This window comes from Colius striatus, chromosome 3 (assembly GCF_028858725.1).
Source record: "Colius striatus isolate bColStr4 chromosome 3, bColStr4.1.hap1, whole genome shotgun sequence".
NCBI classification, from domain to species: Eukaryota; Metazoa; Chordata; class Aves; order Coliiformes; family Coliidae; genus Colius; species Colius striatus.
In genome coordinates, this window is record NC_084761.1 from 21,007,967 (window position 1) to 21,035,894 (window position 27,928).

At 42.3% G+C, this 27,928-nt stretch overlaps 1 protein-coding gene across 2 annotated transcripts; it reads right to left on the minus strand.

The window, feature by feature from the left end:
• Positions 1–91: 91 nt before the first annotated feature.
• Positions 92–22,661, minus strand: SCARB2 (scavenger receptor class B member 2). 2 transcript variants are annotated; one of them, XM_061991751.1, is made up of 13 exons: positions 22,474–22,661; positions 15,775–15,932; positions 11,770–11,917; positions 10,126–10,314; positions 9,261–9,352; positions 8,472–8,591; positions 7,404–7,582; positions 6,824–6,942; positions 4,982–5,055; positions 3,487–3,538; positions 2,690–2,848; positions 2,480–2,550; positions 92–1,172 (listed from the first exon to the last, which is right to left on the minus strand). In XM_061991751.1, the coding sequence occupies exons 1-12, from the start codon at positions 22,588–22,590 to the stop codon at positions 2,521–2,523; spliced, it is 1,437 nt and encodes a 478-aa protein (XP_061847735.1). In that variant the 5' UTR covers positions 22,591–22,661; the 3' UTR covers positions 92–1,172; positions 2,480–2,520. The 2 variants fall into 2 exon arrangements, with proteins under 2 accessions (XP_061847735.1, XP_010207357.2); XM_010209055.2 differs by lacking the exon at positions 2,480–2,550 and having other exon boundaries at positions 22,474–22,660.
• Positions 22,662–27,928: the final 5,267 nt, after the last annotated feature.

Here is a 27,928-nt window from a genome sequence, read left to right on the forward strand (position 1 = left end):
CACCATAAAACTTACTAATTGGAACCAGCCCCTGATGGATAAAGCCATTGAACAAATCATCAGCTAGGAGAAAAAACCCAAACCAAAACAATGCAAAAACCAATGCCTCTATTTAGAAGACAACAATACATTTTTTAAATACGTTTCACTATGTAGCTCTAATGGAAATACTTCTCAATGAGAATATTCTTTTAATTGGGGAAAAAAATAGTTTTAAAAACAAGTTTCCACTTGACATGTAAAAAAACCGTTATGACTTCAGAAGGCCCTACACATACCTTAATATCGAGGTGTGCTTTTATCCTAGACAGTAAATGTAACTGCCAAGCCTGCATTTCATATGAAATCACAGAGTCAGTAACTGTGACACAAATACTGAGGAAAAACCGTTTTTGTACCCTCCACCACCAAGAACAGTGTTGTATTTTGGTTTTGAAGGAAAAAACCCCCAAACCTTAAGCATAAATGCCCCGCTGACATGCAATGGGATCCTGTGCAGAGTTAAAACAGTTAAGAGGTCTGTTCGGAAAAGCATTTCAAATCATTGGCTTCTTTTTGCCTGGTAACTACAGATGCTTAACAAAGTATCAGTGGGTGTTTTGGATTAGTTGGACACATCAGTTTTGTGAAAGGACCGATGACAGTACATTCTGGTAATAAGTAGTGCGCAACACTTTACAGAAGAGACAACACTAGGCCTACAGCAAACTTGTCCGTTGTTCCTGGGTGATACAGGAGCCTGCTCTGTTTCTGGAAGGGTACTTTGCAGCCCACACTCCTAAGGCCATTCTCAAATGTTACCCGTGTCATTCCTTTAATGAATCAGGCCATTGTGTTTTCGCTGATATAGTGGTTGTGGTCGTCTACGGCTGTCAGTGCAAGTACAAAGAGAGTGCGGGCTGAAAAAAAGCAGGATCTCAAGCAGTTTTAAAATGTAGTTTTAAAGTTGTAACTTAGCTGCTAAGAAAAGTCTCCTCCATTGATAACAGTGCAGATTCTCTCCCATCTCCGTAACACAAAAAGTTATAGTTGATCATGTTCTCCACAGTGGACAATGCCAGGTAGTGGTAGTTGGTATTAGGTCAGCTCTAATAGTTTATTCTCCAAGCTCACATGTTAAAGAAAATCTACTACGAGGTCCTGATGAGTGGGGACCTTTCATCTTCAGTACTCTGAAAGAAAAAAGTCACAACACAGTGCAGTTAAATATGGCATATTATAGAGTGTGGAAGCTGGACAGATGAGACTCTAATCAGGAAAGGAAAAAGCTCTTGGGTCCAACTTCTAAGCACAATTCTCTGTGAGAGAAGCAGCACTGCAGTAACACTGCACCAGAGGGTGGATGGCAGCTTGGGAAGGGACCCTGTGCTGACTCTAGCACCTTACAGATGATGGCAGAGCATAACCACCCTGGTGGGAGAGGGATCACAAGGAAAGCTATAACTAGTGGAATTTGCAGGAAATGCAACAAAAGGAATGTAGAAAAAAACATGGAATTTAAGTGTCCCTTTGTCATTTTAATCCCTGTGCAGTGTTCAGGAACATGGGAGAGAGCTTGTGTGAAGGTATTCACGTGTAGCGTGAAGCAGTGGGACAGTTTTGATTCTAGTTGAGCCTCAAAAAGGCTCAAAAACTCAAAGGAAAAGGTACCAGGAGAAAAAAAAAGGTTCTCTTGTAAAGGAACCTGCCAGCATCAGCTCATGAAATGCATCCTGGGTACCCAGAGAGAAATACAAGAATAAAGCCAGGAGAGCCAAAGACCAGCTTGCTCAAAGCCACTGCTTGAGAGAAGGAGGCTGCAGACCTCATTACTGACGTGCCACTACCCTCACAGCCCTAGTTGCACCAGAGCTGTGCTGGTAGTAGGATCTGCTGCCATGGGTTGGTCCTGCTGACTAATGAAAGCACATGCACAGAGCAGCTGGGTGCTCTGCAGGCAGGCGTGAGGGAGCTTTCTCACACTGCTGTATTTAGGAAACAGCATACAAGCAAGACCATACTAAGCCCACAGCAACTATAAGGAGAAAACAGCCTACTAGAGTACCCAGTCTATTTCTCTAACCAAAGGATCTGTAGTTTGTCTCGTCTGAACCAGACTGCCTTGCCCATTAGGGTGAAATTTTGGCATCGACTTTCAACGAGACTAGCAATCTTAATGCCAGCCTGTCATTTTGTGACACAACTTTTCATAAATAGACATACAAATGAGTACTGTCTGGATAAAACTTTCTGCATGCTGTTGTCTCTAAGATTATTCTGTTCTTTGGTCATAATTTTGTTTTATGATTCTGAAAGAGAATTGACTGGTACGATACAATTGCTTCTACTGGGAACACTGTCAGAGCATCACTGACTAAATTTGTCCATCAAAAACAGTGGACTTCTGTATCTTATCCTTCCGGGTCCTCTAGACAGGCTGGTTTTTGTTTTCACTACTGTTGGCAAGGGAATTAGGCACAGAACATATGACCTGCCTTACCACATTTCTTATTTTAGCTTCATTCCTTTGCTTTGGTGTGTTTATTCTGAGTCTATTAAAACTTCATTTCCCTAGAAAGGTCATTTTAAACAAAAACAACATATAAAAATGTTTGTGTGCAGAAAGATACTGAACAGGTAAAATCAACCAAAAGAAAATCAAATGCAGGCAGATGTACAGTAGGCAAGGTCAAATTCAAATGCTACTTACCTCTTCACTTACTCCTCGGGACTTGCACACAAGTACAATAAAAATAATACCAAAAACAATTCCTAGAGTCATGATTACAAAAGGGATTCCAGTTACAACGCTGGCTTCCAGCAGGACATGCTTGAGTTTGCTGGCAGACACGTCATCAATCAAAACACTCTGGAGCAGAGAAAGATGAAGAGGAAAAAAAGACTTATTTCCATTCTTCCTTTCTGTTAGACCGCTTTACTTTTGTGAAGGGTTGGGAAACAACACTCCCACCACACTCCACCTCTGCTTCACTGCTTCTTGACATACTCTCCCTCTAAAAATTCTTAAGTGTCCTCACATGATCAGAGGGTTTATCTAATCTGCATTTCAAAAGAAAGTAGTGATTTTTAACTCTCAGTTTTGGAATGGAGTAGCCTAGGCCTGGAGTAATGATGTACATCACCAAAACTAGTCCCCTAGAGTCCTCGCTGAATCCAGTTAATTGAATGATCCAACTGATCAATACAGGTCTATTCACAAAAATTACCCTAAAATAGATGTGGTCCCCATCTGAGCATCTCTTTTCCTCATGGCAAATAATTCTGAAATTAAAAGGTCTGTGTGACTGAGAATGTTTTGCAGGGCTGAACTTAATACTGTGGTCAACAAGCAGCAGGAGGATGGTAGTTAAGAAACAGCAACAGCTTCCTACTTAACACTGTATAAAACAAGAAAAACAGCATTTTCTTTTCTGGTTAGCTCAAAGACAGTATTTTTGCAAGCATAAACATAGCAAAATGATGCAAAGAAATAACAAAAATGTATACCTCATTTATATACATCACTGGGAAGATTAGTGTTCGGATGTTTCCTGTTTCACTGTGTAAAAAAAACAATAAAAAAAAGATTTAGCAGCTTTTCAGCTGGAGGGTTCTGAAGACAGATTACAACAGAAAAATGAATGAAAAAACCTGTCCCTAAAAAACTCTGGGCTTTTCCCTTTTCTTGCTGATTTTGACCTCCCTAGTGAAGTGAGACAATCTCAGTCTCCACGACAGATAATAAATTCTGGTTTGAGAGCAATGGCATATTTTGGAACTTGGTGTGGAGACAAAGAGAAGGATGCATAAGAGGCTCATTAATAACTGACTGAATGACAGATTTGTGCCAGTCAGCAGGAATGCCAAGCTAAGCTGATGTTGAAGGTTACTCATATTTCTAAAACACAGAAACCATTGTCCAAGCAACATGCACAGCAAAACAAAACCCCAACATTTGGCACATGTGAAATAACATCTTACATACAAATTGTGTTACTGTAACAGTACCTGGGTACTAGCAGACAAGGTGGTACTGTTGTGAAGGAATACCACTGACTGTCCCAGGAGGACTGGGCACATATCACAAAGCTGTGACAACAAACATCAGCTTAGAAGCTGAGCAGGATGAATAGCTACCACACAGCATTGATGACAGATAAATCAACATGTCAGAAAGACACAAGATGAAGGGAACTATTTCTGCACAACTGAGCTGCAGTCCCTTCAAACTGGAACACACAGAAAACCAGGCAGAATCTGCTTGAACAAAGAAATGAATCACTTGACTCCTATGTTACTTGGGATGGTACAGTGTTCCCTTTTGCATGTTTGTAAAGTTGCAGTACAAAGATTTCTCTTTGTCATGCCAATGCAGTCACAGTACTTCCCTCCAGCTGATCAGATGAGCTCTCCCTCCGGAGTCCCAGATACACCTTGCCTGCTGTTGTGAAGCACATCTCTTGGTCTACTTTTTGGGCTTGTCAGCAAACACACAGGTAACCCTGTTTAGGGTCATGCCTTCTCATTTGGTTTGCATGTGACCATTCTATGATGATTCGATGATTCTATGATTGCTGAGAAATGATCTTAACTACAATATTTGTGTCTCCTAAAAGCTGTGAAGAGTAGAATGGCATGTCTTCGCTGCACTGAATAGCCTCTCTCTGAGTTCTAGATGCACTCCACTGTGGCAGACCCTCTCTCTGAGCAAACCAACCAGTGTGATCCAACTTATGCCACCACAAGCACTATATGGAACCTGTCAATAACATCTTGCTTTTCTCTGCAGAAACATCTTTCTTTTCTCTTCACTCTGCAGACAGAACTGCAAAATCTACTTGACATGTGAGAAGAGAGGATACTGCCACCTGTAATTGAGATTTGAATGTATTTCTTTCTCACTTGCTCTTTCCCACCAATATTCCATCTGAATACTGCAGACAAATTCATTTTGAGTATCAAGTCAGACTGAGATAGTCACTGGGCAGCAGAGAACACTTACAAAAATTCAGGTAGTTTTCTGACGTGAACATTGATTTGCATCCGCTTGGCTGCTTGAAGGACAAGCCCTGTCAGCTGGGGAATAAAAGAAATCAGAGCATCAAAAAACACCCAAAACAGGAAACATCAATTTAGGGGAACTGGGGAATGCAGTCTAATATTTACACTGGTGTGGACTTTACAAGGCAAGACAAGACTCACTTAGTGTTATTATTTATTTTCCTTCACCAAGATACTCATGTAACTCATATACCTACATTCCAGTCTGCCTCCTAATGAAGGAGATGTGAAGTGGCTGCATCTGAGATAAGGGCTCCATCATGCTGGGTTGTGCAAGCTTATGCTGGGCTACAGAGAGAGCCCCTTTCCTCTAGATCCATCTGTAGTTTTGGAAAGGCCACCACCTACACCTCTTTGTCCTGCTTTCTGAGGACTGTTGCAGAGGCTCCATGATTTCATTCACAAGACAAACCTTTGTCTCTAAAGGGTGAAAACCAGATCCTGACCACAGTCAAAGGAAGTATACAGCGAGAGAGACAATGAGCGTGAAACACCTCTCACAGAAATGCCACCACTACAGTAAGAGTTGCAGTTGGATGCACAGGAATATTTTCCTCATTCAAGCTGCAAAATTTAGTCTGGAGAGTGGTGAGAGGGGTGAGGCACAGAGCTCACTTTACAGTAGTACAATAAAGTTGGGTAAGTAGGAGCAGGGTAAGAGGAAGAACCTGGCACCAAACCAGGTACTAAGCAGCATCTGCATTAGACCTCAAGAGAGGAACTATGCAATTTCCTCCTGCTTTAGCTACACATAACAGCTTGGTGAGTCAGAGTACTCTGTTTCTGTAAGCTAGGCAAGTCGTGATTTTACTTTTTCCCTTGACCTACATTCATGTATGTGAATGTAGAGATCAGTGTTGTACTGGTTTTAGCTGGGATGGAATTAATTTTCTTCACAGTGTCTGGTACAGGGCTATATTTTGGAATTGTGATGAAAACAATGTTGATAACACATGGTTGTTTTAGTTACTGCTGAACACTGCCTGCAGCTTTTTTGTTTCTCACACTGCCCTGCCAGTGAGTAAGCAAGAAGATGGGAGGGGACACAGCCAGGACAGCTGACCCAAACCAGTCAAAAGGCTATCTCATAGCATGCTCAGTGAGAAAAAAAGCTAGAGGGGAAAGTTTGCCAGGGCTGCTGTTCCTCAATGACTGGCTGGTGTTGACCAACTGGGACTTTCTTGCATTACTTGTTTTTCTTGGGTTTGTTTCTCTCTCCTTTTTTTTTTTTTTTTGTTTTAACTTATTAACTAGCAGGCTTCAACCACAAGTGTAAAACCACAGATCATCAGCTAAACCTCTCATTATTTCTGACATTCCATGGTGAGAATACTAACAACTCTGTAAAAATTCCACAATGGGCATAATCATCACGCTTTTCTATCTCTCATCACTCCATGCTATTTAAACTGAATCTAGCATTCACTGTATCTTTATTGATTTGCTCCTTGGTCTACATAGCTAGCTTCTTCAACTTGGAGAAAACACAGTCAAGATAATACCCAAAAGGAAGGGATTATGGGGTGAATAGGAAAAGTAGCCTCATCTGCTTCTAAGAAATATTTTAACACCTTCACCTCACCATTACCAGTCTGATGGCATAGGTACAATGGGAAAAGTATTTTAATTTTTGCAGCAGTTGTTCTCTACAAGCAAATACAAATAGATCAGTTCCATATACATTTCCTGGAGGTCAATGGGACTATGTTGATACATACCATCTAAGGAGGTGACTACGTGCTTGGATTCACCTACATAACCCTTTAAAAAAGGCTGCACTTACAGGATTGATGTCCAAAAACGTCTCATGATATTCCTTTTTTGGATGCATGCCCTCAATGTCTTCTATAAACTTTCTATCTGCTTGATAAAAATGTGGAGCTGATAGAAATATTGGAGCGCCTGGAATGTGAAAACATAGAAAGTCACCACCTAAAAAAGGTAGAGCAGGCTCAGAGGAAGTCTTTAAGCATCTCATTACTCTTCCCACTCTGCCAAGCAGCACGGCTTCACATCTTAAGCTTGCATGCTGGTCTTTTGTACTGTTTTCATTCAGGTACTCAGATGTGACAGCTATCTGGGTAAAAGCAAAGGGTAAATGCCCAAACTCCTCAGTATGAATCCTGTGACTTCCTTCTTATTCCTTGATTTAAATCATCGCTGGAGCAGACAGCATCTGACAGGAACATACTCTCATACTACTACTGGATTTTACAACCAACTCATCAATTGATCGATTTCACTGAGCAACAGTTGTAACCCTAAAGGCTTCATCAATCTGTCCTCATCTATTTAAGAAAGAAAGAAGAAATATATTCCCCACTGATGTCTCTCCAGTCTGCTTCCACTGCCTGGTAACATACCTTGCTTGCAGATGCTGACATTGAGGACACCAGTGCCAGGGCAGTTTCCTGGTGGCACGCAGAATCCAGCATTGTCAGGGTTAACTGTTGTGTTGGCAAACACCATAGCAGAGGGCACAAAGCGGAAGGTTGGGATACCTCCAACTGTTCCCGAGCTGTCATACACCAGGTAAAGAGATCTGAAAGGAAGAAAAGTCACACCCAGATTTGTTGCAGATGTCTCTTTGCTGATACCTATGTATCTACCTCAGTTTGCAGTAAGCTACAGGCTTGGTTTAAGCCCATTTCAACCATCTTCTGCATTAAATTTGATGGACTTTTGATCAGCAGAGACACATCTCATCATTCTGCATCTGCACAAAATAGACAATATCATGCCAACTGTGCTGCTATGGGTACACTGATGTCAGCATTTCAGAGTCTCACTCTGGTCCTCATGTTGCTATTGGGTGTTGTGACAGAGAGTGCTGCTATATGCTACTAAAAGAGAAAAGGAAAGGAATACAGTTGTGAAAAGCAGAACAATTTGGCAACTCCTGGATTTAGTGTAAACAAATTTGTATTGATTTAAAGAGAGTTTCAGGTTGGTTTTGTTCTTCATAGACAAGGAAATGGGCAAAGGATGAGACAAGGTGGAACATAAGAAAGGAGACACCAAGATTTTCTGCATTTCAAACAGCATTTTGTCAAGTCATGAATCACTGAAGAGGGCAATCTGCATTCTCTAAAAAAACAAGGCACAGGGGAAGAGTTGGGAGGAAAGAAGCTTCTGGCAAGTTTCATATAAGTCCTTCCATCACTGTAAAGCGGTCCAGTCTGTCTCTCCAGACATCTTCCAAATTTTCACTTATTTATTTTGAAATAGCATATCCTTAACTTGATGCAGATTGGGTTGAGAGGTTTTTTTTTGGAGTAACTTTCTTATCCTCCATACTATGAATAAATACAGAACACTAATACTGTTAAATAAAATCACAGGAGGAAATACACCAACCTAACGTGAACTCTCAAGAGGAATGGATCTAAATGCCCTGCTTTAAAGTCTGAGTGATGTTTTCTTCTCCTTACCTGCAGAAATCAGAAGAAAAGATATAAATGTTCTCATCTTTGCTAATCAGCGGGTGAAAGGATGTCCCATCTGTTCCATTGATCATGTTACACCCCTCTGTTGTCCACCAACTCAATGAGCTAAAGAAATCAAAGCAAAAAGAGTAAGGGTTAAAATATCTTTGAGTAGTGGTCAGGTGAAGCCATCTCATGGTCTTAGCAAATGAGAATCAGACTTGTACAGTGCTAAGTCTTCTTGCCTCAGCTCTGCTAACAAATAAGGGGATTAAAGTGGGTTTCAATTGCATTGATAGTTTTTTCACACTGACACCAGGCAAGCAAGAATACATATGCAAGAGTTCCTCCCATATATGTAATTGCTGGCAGATGTTGAGTTTAATGAGAGAGGAATGCTTTAGGTAGTTCAGCTTTGGCTTCTTTATAATACATGCTGCCCACTGAAAAAGTGTTAGGTACCCAGGCATGAGATGTCCCAGCCTTGGCTCTGGGTACCTTGTGGCCAGGAAGGGTGGTGTCTGGGAACACTGTCTGTAGATGTGGGAATGCTGTCTCCACAGGTGGCTGAGATGGGTATCCTAGGGAGGGAGTGCAGCCAGGGTCACCTCTGCCAAGGGGCAGTCTTATTGTCATAGTTATATGACACATGTCAAAATACTGGAGGCTGGTTTGAAGCTACGACTGCTAAGAGCTACCGCCATCCTCAGAATAAAAGGACTCTATTTCTTTGGTAAGCAATGCTTATGCTCATCCAATATGTGGGCAGAAGCCACACCACAATGAAAAACTTACTCTTTTCCTTTCCATTCCACAATCCTTGAGAAGTTAAGGTAGCTTGTTTCCCCACTTAGAAAGACGTATTCTCCATCATCAGTTCCATTCATCTGCAAAAAGATACAGGAGTTTTTAATCACGCCACTCATTCTGTAACGCCTGGCTAGTAACTACAATGGGGTGGCAGGAGTTTAAATTGTCATTGCTTCAAATCCACCGTAGGAGTGATGGACTTTCCCTGAGGCAAGTGCAATTCATCAAACTCCACCTTGAATATATATGAGGTGGAAGTGACTGGTCCAGATTCTTACACTTCTCAAGTGAAGGAAATAGAACACTAAATTAGCATTTTTTCCCCTTTGAAATTTGCCACTGAAAAACACACCTTAGCAAAAAATAAGTCCACAGAAAAGAACCTTAGGATGGCAGATGATCTCCAAGGAATGAAAAGTCCCCACAGCCCAAAATTATGTGCAACCAGAAACACTGTGGAAGCCAGTAATGGCTCCAGCGCAGAAATAGCACGCAATTTCAATCAATCAGGAAAACAGTCAGGAATTTTTTCTAGCAGTTTGCACAACCAGTCCCGCAAAGCCCATGTTATTGAAGCAAGCACAGGCGATAGCAGAGTGGTTTTCACCCATCCTTGGAAAGCTTATCTGTACCTGATAAAGAGAAGTCAGATACAACACTAAGAGCTGTGCTGCCAGCCAGTGCCTAGATCCAGCCAAACTGAAGAGGGAACATCCTTTGTTATCCCTGCAGCCTACTTCCTGGCCTCAGTCCAAGCACATCCTTCTCAACTGGCTACTGTTGACAGTCCAAACTCTGTAGCAATGGCATCAATCCCCATCTAAAGCAGAAAGGCTTGCATACCAGTTACCTTATTAAAGAGACCAAATACTGGATCGATCTCAGGATGCAAAATATGAACGGCTGACAGGAGCCTGTCTTTGTAGCCCCACAGTAATTCATGAACAGTATGAACTGTGAACAGGGATTCTTGGTACAGAAGCAGCAGCACCTCTGTGGCAAATTGAAGAGGTGTTGACCTGGTCCACTCCATTGCAGTCTGCCAGGGAATTGGAATAAGAGAAGGATGGTCAGATTTATTATAGAAAAAATAACACCAGGTGCAAACAGACACATTTCAGCATTGCACATGTTTCAACTGTATTTTAAGTCTGTTTTCACTCACAGCAAGTAATGTGCTGGCTAACAGGTTCTTCAGCTTTTCTCCCACAGGGATGTGCTCTTGCAAGGGATGTGCTCTTGCAGATTCCTGTTCAGCCTAGCACTGGCACAGAACCAGCTCAGCTCTCTGCCATTAACTGCCATAGTCTTCAGAATGGATTTGAAGTGAAACGCGCAAAATTGCTTTCTAAACAGTCTGAATTTCACAAGTATATTACACCTGAAGATGTGCTTTTAATTCTCCCTTAGGAAGTTACAGTTTACATTTTTAAAAGACAGCAATTTCTCAAAAAGGCACACAACACTAAAATTGTCCTTTCTAGTTGACAAGTGATTTTACAACATGTCTTTAAAAAAGCAAAACCAAAAGAAAGTAATATTCCTTGAGTGAACCAGCCTGTAGTTCTAGTACTGCCTGTTACAGTATATCAGAGTAAAAAATCTGAACAAGAGACAATACTTACCACCACTCAAATGCCTGGGAGGAATTGTAAATACAGTGACTGTACTGTTTGCAACTTTTAGCAATCTGTGTCCTATCTGCTACTATGCACAGTGCATTTATGCTTTCATTCATAAAATGAGACAAGACACTAAGTGCTGGGGGAAAAAAAGTAGAAATTAATGTACCCTGCAATTGAAGTCAATTAAACTCGTATGGGGAGTAAACGCTTAGTTACACAACCAGCAAGTATTTTACTACAGTCTGATTTCCTTTGCAAGGTATGAAAGCTTTAGATCTGCTTGTTCTCATGCTATCCCTGCATGTAACCAAAAAATAATGGTCTGCCTCTGATCAACAAAACAAGACTTTCCCTGCAGAGTACTTTCACCTGACACAGTTTTGGCGTGCGTGTTTTAACTTTAATTTTGTTCTGTGAGCATCTTTTAATTCAGCTGTACCTGAAACTCCCATGCTATAATTTTGGAGGCAACTTTTGCAATTTTGACAAAAACAACCCCAAGCGCTCCAAACTTTCTCATTCCAAAGTCAGAGTTCCTCCTATGCATTTGCCATTGCTGATTCCCTAGTTTCACTTACTTACGGAAACCCAGACAGCCTGATTTCTGCTCACCTCTGAAGTGTGTGTCAGCTTTCAGCATGAGTGACACACTAACATTATGGAGGCGTACGGTGAGGAAGGAACATCATAAAAAAACCACCACAACAGTCCAAACCAAAACTGAATACAGTATCTGTCCTGGACATAAGCTGCCTCTTTGGTTTTTCAATCACTTTTATGTACCACAAAGTAAGAAAGGATGAAGCAACAGGCTGCTAGTTATAAAGTGTATTGGGATGATTTCCAAGCAGAAATGAAAGAAAACTCACCACTGCAGGAATATTAACTGTTCTAATCAGGTCCACTTCAGGGTCTCCAACTGACTTCTGAGGTTCAAATACATATGTCTTTGGATTCAGAGCAGATACTTTGGTACCATTGTCCAAAAACTGAACGTGTACTCTTGGCCTGTATTCTCTGAAAAACAAGAGAGTTTGTTCTCTCATCAAGTCAAACAAGTACACATAATATTAATGGCAATTAACTTATGGCTATTCTACTGCTTTAAGCACATAAAGGGATGGATTTTCAGTTAATTAAGAGTAGATCTGGTTTTGCTACGGCTGCTGTCAGCAATGGAACTCCCTTTTCCTGTTAGTATAAGCTGAATCAGTCCTCACAGGGTGCTTCCAAAAATGCCACCCCACATGTTAATTGCACTTCGTATTTTTACCTCATCTTTAAAAAACTCCAAGGAAAGAGATCAATTTCAGACACTACAAAAGGATTTTGAGGCACTATATATGGGACTGTCCTTGAAGTACAATTTGAAAATGAAACTTTTGCATCTTTGCTGCTGGCAAAATTCACTCCCAAGGAGGACAAGATGTAGGCTTCATGTAAATCCCATTAACCTGACCTAAGAACCTATCAGAATCTTTCTGTCAGCTTCAAGGTACTTTGTATCAGAACTTGGGCTTAAATGTGACACAACCACAAGAGAAGCCTCATTTTAGTTGTTCTCCTTTAATTCTCAGTCAGGAATCCTGGATGTGACAGAATTCAACTGAATTTTTGCCATGAATTGCTTGTGGCCTAGGAGGTTGCTTCTGTTACTTTCTAACCACTCAGATAGGCAGCATAAAACTCAGGATTGCTGACAAACAGGTGCAATTGGCAAGAAACATCAAATGCTACCTGCTGGCCTGACACGGAAGTCAGATCTTAATTACTCTGAAGCATATCATAGCCTTAACTCAGTCAGTTGCCACTAACATTTTACAAACAAGCAACATACAGTTCTGCAGAAGTGGCTGGCTCAGGTTCACAATGAGTTACATGTCTGTCTTTAGCAAACCCAAAAAGGGAAATGGCAGGTTGTCTGCTCATGGCATGATTCTTTGGCACACATATGAAGTGAAATGCACTGTATTTCATAAGTTTACAATCACTCAAAAGTTTCTTTTACATTGCTTTGCTTCCTGTGTAAGTTTTAAGTCCCAAGACGTGAAGGTGAATTATTCTGCAAGACCCCAAGTTCTTATATTTTTCATTAATTTCAGATCTAGATCCTATCGTGGCTGCACTAGATCCATCAATGCGGCTTCATGACAGGCTGTATCACTCTGGTTCTGTTTTCCAAATTTAAAGCAAACTGGAAAGGCCTGTGAAACTGTTCTTGTTAGAAACCAACAATTTCTCTTCTGCTTTTCACAAACAGCATCCCTACCACCTAGGAACATTTTGGTCTGACAACACTTCCAGCTTGATTTGGCAAGAGCCTCTTGTACAGCAATCTACCTTATACTTGAACTGAGGGGTGGGAACGAACAGTTGTGAAGTGCCTTCCCTAAAATAGGCCAGAGTTAACCTGAGAAGCCTCTCCAACTTTAAAAGCTCCAGAGAGGAAAATAATACTCCCTGCTTACCAATATAAGTAGGAGGATCTCAGATGTTAAGGACAAAAAACTGTAAATGTGTGCAAGACCAGATGATACTCAAATGTTCTTTGAGACTTAGCAGGCTTGGCCAGATAAGCAGCTTGCACTGTACAATTATTATTTGATATGCTGTGAAGTTGGCTTCCAAGATTTAAAAAACAAGTGCTACTACATTTTTGTTACAGAACCTACCTCTGCACTAACTGGGTTTACAATATGTGTTGGTGAAACCCAAGAATTGCAGGAAAACATTCTATTTAGCCATCCCACCTCCTCTCTGTTACTGGCCAGTTTGGAGGTTTTTTTCTCTGCTTGTCTGGACCTGTTCCCTTCCGGCCTTTCTCCACAGTTCTGTTTTGTAAAAACACAGAGCCATGCACTTCACGTTGAGGCATTTTAGGTGTTCTGCCACATGCTAAACCTAAATGAGTCTTTAATGCTTTGCTACACGGGGACTGTGAAGCAAGCTTGGTATTTATTCTTTGGCTCGAGCATGCAAGCACGTCCACAATATCCCTTCCTTCTCCCTCTCCTCCCACGTGCCTCCTCTCTTCCCCCACCCACTGCTGACAGGCTGGTACAGTCGGCAGTGACTCTAGGCAAGGATTAAAGAATCTGCTGGAAAAAAAACACTCTACTTTCTAGCTTTCCTCTTTCAGAGCACATCAGACAGAGCACAGCACAATCTAATCCTGTTCAGACATGTCAAAATCAGGCTAACCAAACAAACCAGAAGCGAGTGAAACACGCAGCGCTGGAGCACACGGCCTGGCCTGCCTCCCTCCCTCATGCTGTGATAAACAACTTGGGAAGAGCCTGCATCACCCTACCCACTCGCACCCAGCCTGTGGCCTGCCCTGCAGGGGAAGGCTCTCCCAGCAAGCCACAAACCAGCAGCTCAGGCTGGGCCTCGCCTCAGGCACAGCCCAACCCAGTCAGCTACACCGCCAGCCCTGTCCCTCCCACTGAACTCTCTCATGGATACGATGCAGCCTCACAAACCAGGCTGTGTAACACCCGGAAGACACTCAGCTGAAGAAAGGGGAAAAAAAGGAACTAGCAAAGGGGATTTAGTACCAGAGTGCAGAAAAACATGGGCCTATGTGGGTTCACGTAGCTCTATTACACCCGGAGCTGACCCTATTTATCTTCTTGACAGCGAGAATGCACTGCTGGCTATTTACCAGCACTGTACTATAGAGATCTGAGGAAAAGCTTGGGAATTTTAAGTGTTATGTATGTTTTCTCCAGCTCTACTGGTTTCTCTAAAACAAGGTATTTTGACAAAGTAGCAGATGTAGTTTGCCAAGGCTAAAGAGACACAGTACTGAAATATATCTAGAGAAGATGGAGGAAAAGATTTGACAGTGAGGGTGAAGCAAAGCTGAGGTGTGGGAGGAAAGAAACAGAAAGGCAAGGCATGCCACAGAGACCAAGGCTACCTCAGAGGCTCTCCTTTTTATTCTATAGCATTTTTTTCAAATATTAACAGCCAGAGTCTGATTATTTTTATGCATAGGTACAGACAACTCCTAGCATTCAGTCAGTGCCTGGTCTGAACGAGCATGTGTGACCAGAAGTGACATTGACAATGAGAAATCACTTTTTTGCTATGGTTCTCATACCTCCATGACTTCAAAGCCTGTCAGAGACTGCTCCTGCTGTACACTGCTGCATGCAGCAAAGCAGACTGAAGTTCTAAAGAAAAACTTATTTGTAAGGTGACATTAAAATCTCTCCATGTGCAGCAGACTCAGATTGTTGTGTGTAGCCATACTATGCAGAAGGAGAGTTCAAGAGGCTGAATAAGCTCGACCATTGCATGTGGTCTTAGTAGGGCTGGCTGGCTGTAAAAATCATACATATGGTTGAATCTAAGTAGGTTTTACAGCAAGGCTTGGCTGAGGAAGAACCCTGTAGGGTAGCACTCTGTAACTGGTTTTCTGGCCACATTTCTATTTATGTGAATTATGCAACTTCAACTAGGAACTAATTTCTGAGTGAACAGATGAATCATACTTTTATGCAACGCTCCTCTCATCAGTCTCTCAAATATCACCCAACTGCTTTTTCACTCACAAGACAGTAGGCCAGGATGCAAACAACTGTCCCCGTGTTCAGCAGCTGAGGAAGAGCAGCACACAAACAAAATCTTGCCCAAATCTGATAGAAGTCACTGGTTTAATCTGAAACTGATTGCTGTGTCTCCTAAGTGTTAGTCTACTTATACTGTCTGAGTGGTGTATGACCATCCTCCCTTGAATAAACTTTTATTTACACATTAACAGCTAGGTTTTCTCCTAGAATAGGATCCCAAGCATTCTGGATGCAACTTTTTGGCTTCTTTACACACAACAGTTTTAATGAAATGTGAAAACAGTGAAATGTTCCTACCGGTAGGTGTATGGCCCTATTTCCTCTACAAGAGGAGTATCACCTTGCAGCACTTCTAAAGGGTTCGTCACATTAAAAAAGTAGAACTGCATGTAGACTGGTGGAGGAGGATCCTCCCAGGCTTCAAAGGTTTCTGTGCCATTTTTCAATACTGTTCCCTGAAACAAGAAAAAAACAGATTAGCTGTTAATGATAGATGCTGTATGATATTTATAGGAAAGAGAGGAATTCAGTGCCCTCAGAACAGGTACGGGATTGAAGACCCTGATTCTATAAATGTTTATAGATATGTATTACTTGGAAATATATCACTAAAAATCACCAAGATCAGACACATGCCAGAATGGCTCGCAGGCTAGAGGCACACATTTGTTGGATTTGTTGTTCCACTTCTTCCCACAAACACTTCTGCCTGCCATTTTTCATAATGAAGACTTTGCAGCTATTACACAGCAATCCTGTTGCCTTTCCTGTGTCAGCAAAAACTTAACCTGGTATAAGATACCATGAAACATACCTATGTTACAAGTAAAAGTGAAACTCAACAGTAGGAAGCCAAGAGATCCTAAGATAAACCTCTCAGGAAGAACAAGGCCAGAAAAGCAGCTTAGATTCCTTGTGTTTATGACTTCTTTGCCTAAGAATATGAGATTACAGTACAGTTGAGAGATTCTGTCTCCAAAGCAGTTAGATTTTATTTTTCAATGGCCTGTGAAGAAAATCTGTAAGTGACAGCAACAGCTTTCATGGAGCCATACTAGGATTTGTGCCATTCTGAGATCTCTGAATTGGACAAAGATTCTTCACCCTCTGTCTTTAAATACTTCCCTACAGCTATGAATGTGCATGCATCTCCAGACCCAGGGAATGTCAGTTTATTTTGTAACCAATAAACCATACACCTACAAAAGAAGAGTTATAAAACATTATTTTATGACAGAAGCAATTAAGCAATTAATTGGTGATTCCTCTACCTACCACCATCTAAATGTTATAAGGAAACTCACAACTCTACTTTTATGTAGCTCCATTAGAAACATATAATACAGGTCTCAATCCCTCATTTTACTACCATTCCATTTTAGATAAAATTCACCCCAACTATAAAAGCATCACGACCAACAACACTAAAATCAAGGTTTTTCATATAGTTTTAACAATGCTACTGCTACTGTGGTAGTAAAGAGAAATTTGGCTTGCAGAGTGGAATGTTCAGGAATAAGCACAAAGAAAAACATCTTTGAAAACTCTATCACCTGTAAGCGGAAGAAAAGGAGGACGATAATTTGCAATTAAATGGTCTCATCAACATTTGCTCTTTTTATTCTTCTGATAAAACAGGTCTAAGTGCAAGCTTACAAAGCAGGGCATATTGGACAGCTGCCATTTCTTGGTACTGTTTGTGGGATCTTAACTTTATCGGCCATAGTTGCTTCAGGATTTATACTTCACCTTCCCAGTCAAAGGAGCTGTTTTCTCTCCATGTTGATTTTAACTTTGAATGATTAGATAAAGAGAAGACTGTTTCAAAGAAAAACTTATTGGCAGGAGCTTGGAACGGCAGCAGTGTTGCTGAATGCCAATGAAAGCCAGCTCAGCTGGTAGCACTTCACAGCTGCAGACTGCTTTCCTCTGAGAATTTCAAATCACGTATTCTGTGCACACCACCAAAAAAAAAATTTAGACATGCTTCAGGAGCTTTGAGCATTTCTTTGGAATTACCAGCAGCTCACATGTACCACTTCCTACATAGCTTAGTGTTTTTGATCCTGTTTCCTCGTGATCTATGCCAAGGAGGTCCATCCCTGCATTCAGACAGAGCCCTCCTGAAGTTGATTTGTACCATCAGGAACAGAAAATCTCCTCAGATCAGGCATAATGTTGTATTGATGCCACCATAAAGGACTGAGAGCAAGACAAGCAATGTATTTAAGATACCTACAGATGACTGTGATAGCTTTTCTCCAGATGCAAACAGCCACACTACAATTATTTCTGAGGTGGTGGTATAGTGAACTACTGATGTCTCCTTTCCTAAGCTGTATAAAGCTCACATCTCTCCTGTGGATGAAACGAGTATGAGCTTGATGCTGATAAAAACAGTACTGTCTCTCTTGACCTTAACCATCCATATCTAGGAATTTGAACTGTTCCCTAACAACTACTAAGCATATTCAGGACACCTATCTGTTGACCAAATCTCTCTCATTTGAGGCAACTAAAATGAGGGATTATTACTTGGTCTAAATGTGCAGTGCTTAAAAAAACAAGTGCACCCTGGTTATATCCATGACAGATATATTCATGACAGCCTATCCTTTATGACAGAGGGATCGCACTTAAAATGTGCAGGGAGGTTACATCCCCTGTTCCCCTCTCCTGAGCCAGACTGAAACAAGAAGTTCCTATCTCAGAAGTAGCGTCACTAAACGTAATATGGGTTTCTGCCACACTCTCTCTCTATACACATGTGCGTCAGATTACACACAGTAAGTGTTAATAAGAAGGAAATGAAAGAGCTTTTACCTGGGAGGTTCATTTAAGTACAGGCTCTTGAGACTTTGAAATCATATGTGATCCTGGAAGATGGGCTACAGAGCAAAGGGTAGTGAAACAAAGTCAGCTGGTGATTTATTTCCAGAATCTGCATGACTCTGGATCTTTCACATAAATGATGTGTCTATTTATAGCTCTATATAGTGACAGCCCCAGTTGTAAACTGAGACTCACAGACTTCTGAGCTGGATTCACACAGACTGCTGTGAAATTCTCAAATAATAAAATACGGTAAGCTCTCTTCTTCTGTTTTTCACCAAATGTTACTTAGGATATTTGGGTCTATCACATGATATTACGCAGCCTAGACCTCAGAGAAAAATATAAGCACATATTTTTGAGCAAAACATATGTCCATGTCCCTCAGATGATGACATTCAAGTCTAGCTCTGCTGACTTTCCTCCACACTGGATTAGGATCTGATGTTACACGACTGAGAGTGCTTAATTTTTATCAGAGCTTGTGCTCACTACTAGGTCAGGCAGGCTGCAAGATCACAAGACTGCTATTTAATCTAAAATATGTAGCAGATAACTGGCCCACTGTAGTTATTGCTGCTGTACTGCATAAACCCAGAGAATCAGACCCTTCCTCTTGCTACATTTATATGCAAGAACAAGAGACAAAGTATTCAGAAACCTCAAGTCAGACACTAGTCCTGCAGACAGTAGCCTAGAGAGGCCTCTGACTTGGAGATCCTCTCTGAGAGAGGCAAAGGTGTACCTGCCTCATCACAACGTAAAACCAGTGGAGAACAGGATCTCCTGTCTTTACTCAGAAGCCCAGCAGGGTTTCTTGTTTCCAAGTGGAGTTCACACTCATTTTCAGTGTACCAAAGCATCCTTCCTTCCTATTGATCATGCCAGTCCTCAATTTGCAGTGTCTCATTCACTGGTGTTTCCTGGTCTTGACCATGTTTCACATAAAGCAAATTAAAAGTGAGTTTCCTCTCCCAAATGTAATCATTACTGGCAGTGATGGTGGGGGCAGGAAATGTTACTGAACATTTTTGGAACCTACACAGAAAATTAAATCTCATTTTATTCCCCTGAGACTGTCACATGTTCTGACTCTAAAACATATTTTTATGCATTTGTCTATGATAGAATTTAATCACAAATTTTTAAGATAAGAGATACGAGTAAGCTTTCAGACAAACATGAGCAGACTTCTCTAATCCTGCACCTTGGGAATGGTCTGCTCAAAAACAGCACCTCAACTGGTCCTTCATCTAAGCCTCCACACTAAACTGTGCTGAAAGCCCTAGTATTTCATATTAAACAACAGTGAAAAAAGATTGATATATGCTATGAACTAAATGAGGGACAAAGTATCTGCCCTGTACTTTTGGATCCTAAACACTCCAGACAATCCAGTTCTAGAGATGGCTGGCAACAAAAGCCCAGTGAAATTTCAAGGTGTTGTAAGATTAACTTTCTAAAATTATCAGTGTAAGGTATGTGGCATAAAGAAAACTCTTGAGGTAAAGGACTCATTGCCCAAGTTTGGAATTAGGTGCATAGATCAAAGGTTGTGATATCCATAAATTGCTTGTTTATGGCAATAAAATACATAACCATAAAACCAATGTAGAGCATATGGCAAACACTGCTGGCAGCTAGGAAGGCCTTTCTTCCATGGGCAGCTATTTTTTTGTTGTTCATTACAGGCTTTTTTCCCCATGATTCACTGGAGTTTCAGGTGCTAGCCTTTGTCAATGAAGAGATGCTGGGCAAGTTGAGCATCTAATCTGGCGTGGAACTCTAATTCAGAAAAAGCCAATAAGAGTGGCAAATAAGACATAGAATAAGTTGTCAAGACTTGAATGCCATCTAAGAAAGGTGATCCTGCTGCCTTTGTCACTATACGTCCGCTTGCTGATTTTCAAGAGGATGCAAAGTGTAACATTGTGTTGGATTCCCCACTCTTCCCACATCCCCACTGCACCCCCACAGGTGCTTTAGCTGCTCCAAAATGTGGTCTTCCATTTCAGCTATATTTGAGACTGCAAAGGCAGCTCTGTTTCAGGACTGATGGAAAGCACTCTAAGGAATGTGAACTACCTCTGTAAGGGAAACCTCTCACCCTTATTTCCTCAATAACAGACTGGTTGAGGAGGCTAAGAAGGGCCAGAATACAGAGATGACATTTCACATCCAATGCCCTGGCCCGCAGAACAACTGGAGAGCTGGAAAAGCTCAAGTCTTGCCACATTTCAAAGGCAAATTGAGATTTGTCTGTTTGCACAAGATTTTCTAAGCTGCATAGATGGTTGCATAAGAGACAGCAACTTTCTAGACACAAATGAGAAAAAGCTCACATGGGATAAAGCACATGGGGGAAGCAGCCGAATCAGCAGTGATTGGGAGCACACTGCCTGGGGACTGAGAGCTGTACCCACAGTCTGTGTGTGTGGCTTCTGGAGAAGGCCAGGAGAAGTCAGCTGCTAAAGCAGGGAGCAGGATGCCTGATTCTGTGCAATGTCACTGTACCTAGCACGACCTGAAGAGCGGTAAGCAAGAAAAGACTGAGCTCTAGAAACTTTATCCTGCATTAGTGAAAGCCATGCTGAGTGAATACCAACTTACTCTTACATAATCAACCATTAAGGGTAAGGAGCATGTAGTTAAGAGATAATACGCATAAGGAGGATCATGCCTAATTCCTGACAGTCCAACACTCTCCTGACAAACCATTTTTTTTTACACCGGGCTTTCAGTAAGAGCATGAGACAGACTTGAAATGAGAACTACTGCTGTGATGCAGACAATGACAGACTTCTTTCCAAAGAGATCTACAGTCTGTGAGATAGAACTGCACATGGCTATGCAAGGCTATACTGATTTGGCTTGGTTTGCATAGAACTTTGTATGCATTAACACACACTTCATACTCGGCTTTCAGACTGCCTAGAAAAGGTGTGGGCTGATGATGAAATGACTTCAGAGTAAACCAGCTATTACTCAGGCTAGCTTCAACATGGCAGTGGCAGTCACCTCAGAACCAACACTGCAGAAGTAGCTGTACAAGCAGTTCCTGAAGAGCAGTTGACACAATGACAGGCTGCTCAGCAGCTTGCACTATGGCAGTCCGGTTTTTTGGCTATCCTCTGAAGTTTACATGCATACTTCAAAGTGCCACAACTTGCTTTAAGCTGACTGCCAACCTAAAATTACATTGGCTGAACTAAAGTGATTTAAGTTAAGACAATACAGCATCTATGTTAGCAAATGCTCCCTGTCAATACCCCATAGAAAAAAACAGTTCATTGGTCAGGGCGTGACAGGAGATCAGCCGACTTTGGTCACCAGTTAGACAATAGCACTGGTCAAACCCCTTCCATTTGTTGGCACTTGGTTTCTCTGTCAGAATAACAGAGAGGATAACATTCCTCAGACTAAGTAGATAAATAATCGATCATATACATACATCACAAGTATTTTAGGGGAGTTACTAAGACACTTGACCCTTCTCAATGGATCACCAGATAAATGCAAAGAGCCAGTATGAGAGAGGAACAACAGCTTAGGCAGACCACAATCAGTGAAAGGCTCTACATTTACAGAAATGCCAGGATAGATGCCCCCAAACTGTGCTACAAGCAGGCTTTAACAGGGTGAAATGCCTTGCTGTCATCACCCAGCAGAGTAAACTACCACGTGTTTCAGCCAGTAGTGCTGAACTGGAGCCGTGCTCCAGAGGCAGCAACATACGAAGCAGCAGAACGAGCTGCACAAAATCTCTTTATAGGGACGGAAAAACAGGAGGGGTGCTTTGGGTGTCCCCTGCTCATCTCACATACTGCTGCTCTGGAGAGGGCCCCTCACTCCTGCTGCCGCCCCACAGGCGCTGCCTCAAGTACACTGAATATTACTCGCAGTTACTCAATTTCTGCCCAGCTCCGGCCCAGTGCAGGCTGACCTCCATCCTGAGCCCCTGCCGAGCCGGGTGGCGAAGGGCAGGGGGAGTTCGCAGGCCAGGGATGCTCCTGCCTTGCCCAGACACAGTTGGTGCAAAGAAAGAGCCAGACAGTACGTTCCAGCAGCCCCTTCCCTCCCTCCCTCCCTCTCTTCCCAGGGTTATTCTGAGAGAAAATAAACCGCTGAGGAGGGACTGGAGCGGGAATAGGGCTGTGCTCTCACCTGCTTCACCTGCAGGTCCACCACTGTCTGGAAGACGTGCGCTACCAGCAAGGAGATGCTGGCGATGAGCAGCGTCATGGCCAGGACCCCCACGGTGACGAGGCACAGCGACTTCATGGCTGCCTCCGCCGCTGCCGAGGAAGAACGCAGGCACCGCCACGGGCGCTGCCGGGCTCCGAGCCGGCCGCAAGGGGCGGGCCCGCGCCCCGCCTGCCCACGGGCCGGGAGGAGGAGCCGCCGCCGCCCGGGCCGCTGCGGAGGCCGAGCGACGGCACGGCCCGTGCCTCTGCCGGCGGAGGGGTTTTGTGGCACGGGTCTGGCAGGGCCTTGTACCGTGCGGCAGCTGTGCGGTGGCAGTAAGCTGCTTAGCAGGAAAGAGAAAAACGTATCTGAAAACAATGTGGTTTTGTTTCTGCTTGCAAGGCGAGCTCCCTCCCGCTGGCACGGCTGAAATCTTCCCGTGTGTGTGGATGGATCTGCCAGTGCGCGTCTTGCTACGCAGCAGGCATCTTTAAAAGGCTTTCTGGAAACCCAGCAGAAAAACAGCTGTTCTTCAGCATGATGATTAGGGAAAAGCTTGTAGGGAACACGAACTGCCTCTAGACTGAATTAAGCTTCACGGTGATTGGATTCTACCGTAATTCAATATAGTTCAGCATCCACTAACACAAAAATAAATGGATATACCCATTTCTCCTGTAAAAGACAGCAGACACCATTGCTCCATCTTCTCAGCCATAATTGCGTGCTGGTGCACTGCTAGCAGAGGATACCTGCAACAAGGGTTTTCCCGGTGTTGGATGCAGTGCGAGTCGACTTCCATCACAGCCTTGGTATTGCACAAAAGGAAGGAAGGCCTCTGCAGTACAGAGCCCCTCCTCTTGCTCTTCCAAACAGTAAAGCTGGCAACTTGCCACCATCAGCCTGATCCAAATAATGCCTTCCCTAGCAGACAGCAAGTAGACCATCAGGTGGTTTTCCTGCAAAGAGCTACTGAAGCGTTTTTCCTTGATAAATACTTCTTCCTGTAATTGTAATTGCAGTAACACTGTTAGGTTGCTCTATGCACTTTTCTTTGGCTTATGAAAGGTTATGAGGTCACATTCCACGGTTGTCTGGAACTGCTGTGGTTTAACCCATGCAGTAAATTATTGAAAAAATAAATAGTTCTGACAACTTGTTTTCATTTAGATTCCCACTCCAAAGTGGTATTCTTAGCTTAGTTGCATCATCATCTCTCCAAACAGCAAGCAAAAGAGTAAATAATTAGAATCTGGTTTTGAAGGGTAATTTAACTGCAGCAATAGAATTCTCCCCTGGGAAAAAGTCTTCCATGGGAATTTTCCTGCTAAAAGCATAAACCTTTCCTTACATCACAAAATACTGGCCTTTGGTAGTGACAATTTTTACAAGCAGATACCTCCTCCTGCAGCACATTAAACATATTTTCCAGGGCTGCTGAAACAGAGGAATGGAGTCTTCTTTCTCATCTCACCTACAGTAGTCTACTTGCTCTGTGACTTCTGTTTTATTAGTGAGGATATCCTGATGCATGCACTGCAATGTAACCAAAAGAAAGGAAAGAATATTTAAGGAATTCAAACAATCTGAGGTACCTGAAATGGGAAACATAATTTTTGTTTTCCAAGGCTAGATTTTGTTTCCTGCCACAATAGATGAAGGATTCTTGCAGCCCATCAGAAATTCTTTTACTTGAACCCTGGCAAGAATATTTGTAGATCAAGCAATGATTTCTGCAAAATTTTGCAGTGGAAATCTGCCCAGGTGATATACAGAACCACATAGTTTCTCCACACAGATTTTCTAGATTCCCAGTGGGATTTTTTTTCTTTTTTGGCAAATTATTTTACCTTTGGAAATGAGAAAAGTGCTTCCTAGTAATGATATGTTTAAAACATTCCTGTGATGAGTGACTCCGCCTCTGAAGCACTGCATGGGAATGCAGTGGGTGCACTGCTGGCTCAAGGCACAACTCTGTGCCATAATTACAAAGCCCTGAAACAAGCAGAGGCATATCTTCCCGTTCTGAAGTCACAGTGGGATTTTAAAAAGGGAAAGGCAGATAAGGCCTACATTCAGGAAAATGTGTAGATGTGCTAGCCCAAAGAAAACTTCATGTCCTCATGCTTTTTCTCTTCTTGCCCCCACCAATGAATCTTCTCTCTCCCCATTCCTTTCACTTTTTTACTTCTTAATTTGCCATTCCCAAGAATCTCCACCACTTAAAATGACAGTATTTACAGACATTCATGACAGTTAACTCTGCTCTTGTGCTACACTTTTGTCTTACCTCCATTGTAAACTCTTGGAGCAGGTTTTTTTTTCCTTTTCCTGTTATTGTACAGAAGCCATCACAACTGGGATCCCAACTGAGCTGGATGCCTTGCACTAACACCATAAATATAATGAAAATAGGCAAATCCTACTCTGTGAAACATGCCAGCTCCTATGCTTGAGCCTGACTGACAATTGCTTAGCAAAGAACAAAAGGCAAACTGATATCTGGGATAGATCGTCCCTTCTCTGTTGGATGCCATTCCTCATGCTCAATGACAGACACGTAGGAGAGGAGCACATCAGAATGGATGTATGTTGCTGGCAGGATCTCCTTGGAAATGTAAAGTTGCAATGGGGGCAGAGGGCAGCTACATCAGAGAACACTGAGTTGTTAGGGTCTGGAGAAATCCAACTGTGGGAGAACATAGATATGTTAGATAGAGCGGTGGAAACAACAGATCACACAGAATCACAGAATGGCAGAGGCTGGAATGGACTTCTAAAGACCATCTGGTCCAAACCCCTTGCTAAAGCAGGTCCACCTAGACCAGGTCACACAGGAACACATCCAGGTGAATACTGAAAATAAGAAGAGGGGTAGGATATTTTACATTGTCTCTTTGTGTGCATCCATGGCACTTGATGCACCTCTGGTCTTCACCACCCAAGATAGGAATCATGCTTGTCCTTACTTCAGTGCTACAATCATCTGTCACTGCTGACAGACCTGTTCACACCAGGTCTAACTGGATCTACATCTTGCATTGCTTCCTTTAGGAGCTGTGACCTGAAAGCATACAGAGACATGTAACAGCCTTTCCAGAGCCCAATGTAGTTTCATCTCAACAGTGAGAATGCAATTGTAGCTAGAAAAGTGTTTTACTTAATAAATACTCTACCAATTTCTGTCTTATCTAAAATTTTGGTAGACATGTCCACTCATCTCCTTCTGCTGCATGATATCTGCTTTCATCTGTGTATCTATGGCATTCTGTTTACTTCCATCTACAACACCAGGTTTCTGAATCCTTTATGAATTTTCCTCTAGAATGTAGAGCAGAAGAAATTCAGAGGTAAATACTAAGACATAAAACATATTACAGGTAGCTTGCAGGTCCTTAACATTTCACGTTTCCTGACAGCTCACCACAGAGAGCCACTGCTGGCTGGCTATTTCACAACATGGGCCAAGAAGGACAGCAGAACCTTTACATGAAGCACACTCCCAGTATTACTGGACCAGCTCTGGGAAACAGCCAAATGCATCAGTAATACAGAAAGAAAATGTTTTCAGAGACTTTGCTCCTTTGCCTCTCATACACACACTATCACAGCTAATACACATACTTCTCATCAATGAATTTACGCATGCTATGTGTGTTTCTAGTAGTGTATCAGTAATAAAATAATAATGTAATTATAAGATCCTGAGCTCAGCTGAGAGTTGAGAATTTTCTGATAGGTCTGTAAGTGGGTAGTGATCAAATTTCACTGTACTCAAGCTTTAATTTATTCTTCCCACACAGTACAAATTAACTGCTGGCAGGAAAGTAGTTCACTATAGGGCAGAGTTACCCTGCAATTACTAAGTTCAACACAGACCTTGAAAAGGTCTGGGAACAATGCTGCTGCTTGTGTAGCAGCACCCTTAGCTCTTGGTTTAGCTGCATGGGAATACACATGAAGTGTGTGCATCACACAGGCTGGGATTTGCATATACAACACTGCTTGACTTCTAGATTTGGGACAATGATTTTTAGGAGATGAGAGATTTGCTTACAGCTTTTTTTTTTTTTTTTTTGCTTGTGAGGAAATCAATATTTCATGTTCTTCCTTCTGAAATTTGGTCCTGCTTGACTCTCATGTTTTTGACACTCTTCAGTGTCAAATAACCACAGTCCTCCTGAACTGTTAAGCCACACATATGCACACATACCTCTACACGCATGTTCTAATTGAGATAAAGATCACGTAATACATTTTAAAGTCACATATATACAACTATATTCTCCATAAGATAAGCTATACAAAAATTAGGAAGTGCAGCAACCCCTCAGCTAATTCTGGTTTGGTTTGCTGCTTCCCTGACTCATCAGCTGCTTCTGCATATTTAGACTCTCGTGACTCAGAGGTGGCAAACTGTGCCACCTGCGTAGGAGGACAGAGTATTGCTTCAAGCTACCTTTTCCTTACTGTTTTCACCCAGATTTCTCTCCCCACTAAACTCTACTCTCTTTCAAACTTCACCTTGAACCTAATCAGCCCCATCCTCCCCACTGCATTCACTAGCGTTCTACACTGTGTTGTCTTTACTTAGCTACATGTCTCATTTTCACCACTGCCACAGAGCAGTGCCAGGGCCTGCACTGCTCAACTAGGGTGCTCTCAAGCTCAGCGTGGACAAGGAACCATGCTAGGGGATGGGGGATGGAGGAACTATATTGTGTAGTGGGAGAATGGCACTAGTGGTTGTGTAAGATAGGCTGTGATTTGCACTAAGCTGTGAAACAGATTTTGCTGGGAAAGGAAGGAGAGGAAGTTGCAGGGCACACACTGGGATATGTGGGAGACTCTGGCAAGTGGCACCATCTGTATAACCTAAACAGTGTAAAAAGCTTGCCGAGGATCTGGCTTGCAGTGCCAAGCCCATCTAATTGGTGAAATCTCCTACTGTCAAGGTTTTGCTACCTTAAATCAAATTATAGCAGCTAGACTGCGTATTCCTCCAATGCAGACTACAACAGCCAAGAATACCATCTCTTGGAGTGTTTGGTTTTACCCTTTTGGACATTAAGTGCCACTGTCCATCTGGTTTCTTCCTCAAGGACACTACAGGTTACAAGAGGAGCCATTATGAGTTACACATCTAGAGCCTAGAGAGACTCACACAACTCCAAGCCCTCAGTTCTATACAGTACTGAAGCAGCTCTATGAGAAACTAGGTTTGCTTGTTGCCTTGCTGATGAGCACTGCAAACAGCCCTTGGCTCTAGCTAGTCACTTTTGGGACTTCAGGGCCCAAATCCCACAGCAATGGATGAAAACTTTGGCTCCTGATTTGACAGAGGCTTTGTACACAGCAAGTGCCAAAGTGCAAAGCAAATGACAAATCAGTTTACTCTGTAATGCTGCCAAACACATCTGTTTACTTCAGGACA

Excerpts from the sequence above, each read along its gene's own strand:
- SCARB2 (XM_010209055.2), bottom strand. The coding sequence starts at position 22,590 with ATGAAGTCGCTGTGCCTCGTCACCGTGGGGGTCCTGGCCATGACGCTG. Across the intron at positions 5,056-6,823 it reads CGTTTTTGGACATCAATCCT|CTGACAGGGCTTGTCCTTCA; the intron begins GTAAGTGCAGCC and ends TTTATTCCCCAG. Across the intron at positions 1,173-2,689 it reads CCCGAGGAGTAAGTGAAGAG|AGTACTGAAGATGAAAGGTC; the intron begins GTAAGTAGCATT and ends TTTTTCTTTCAG.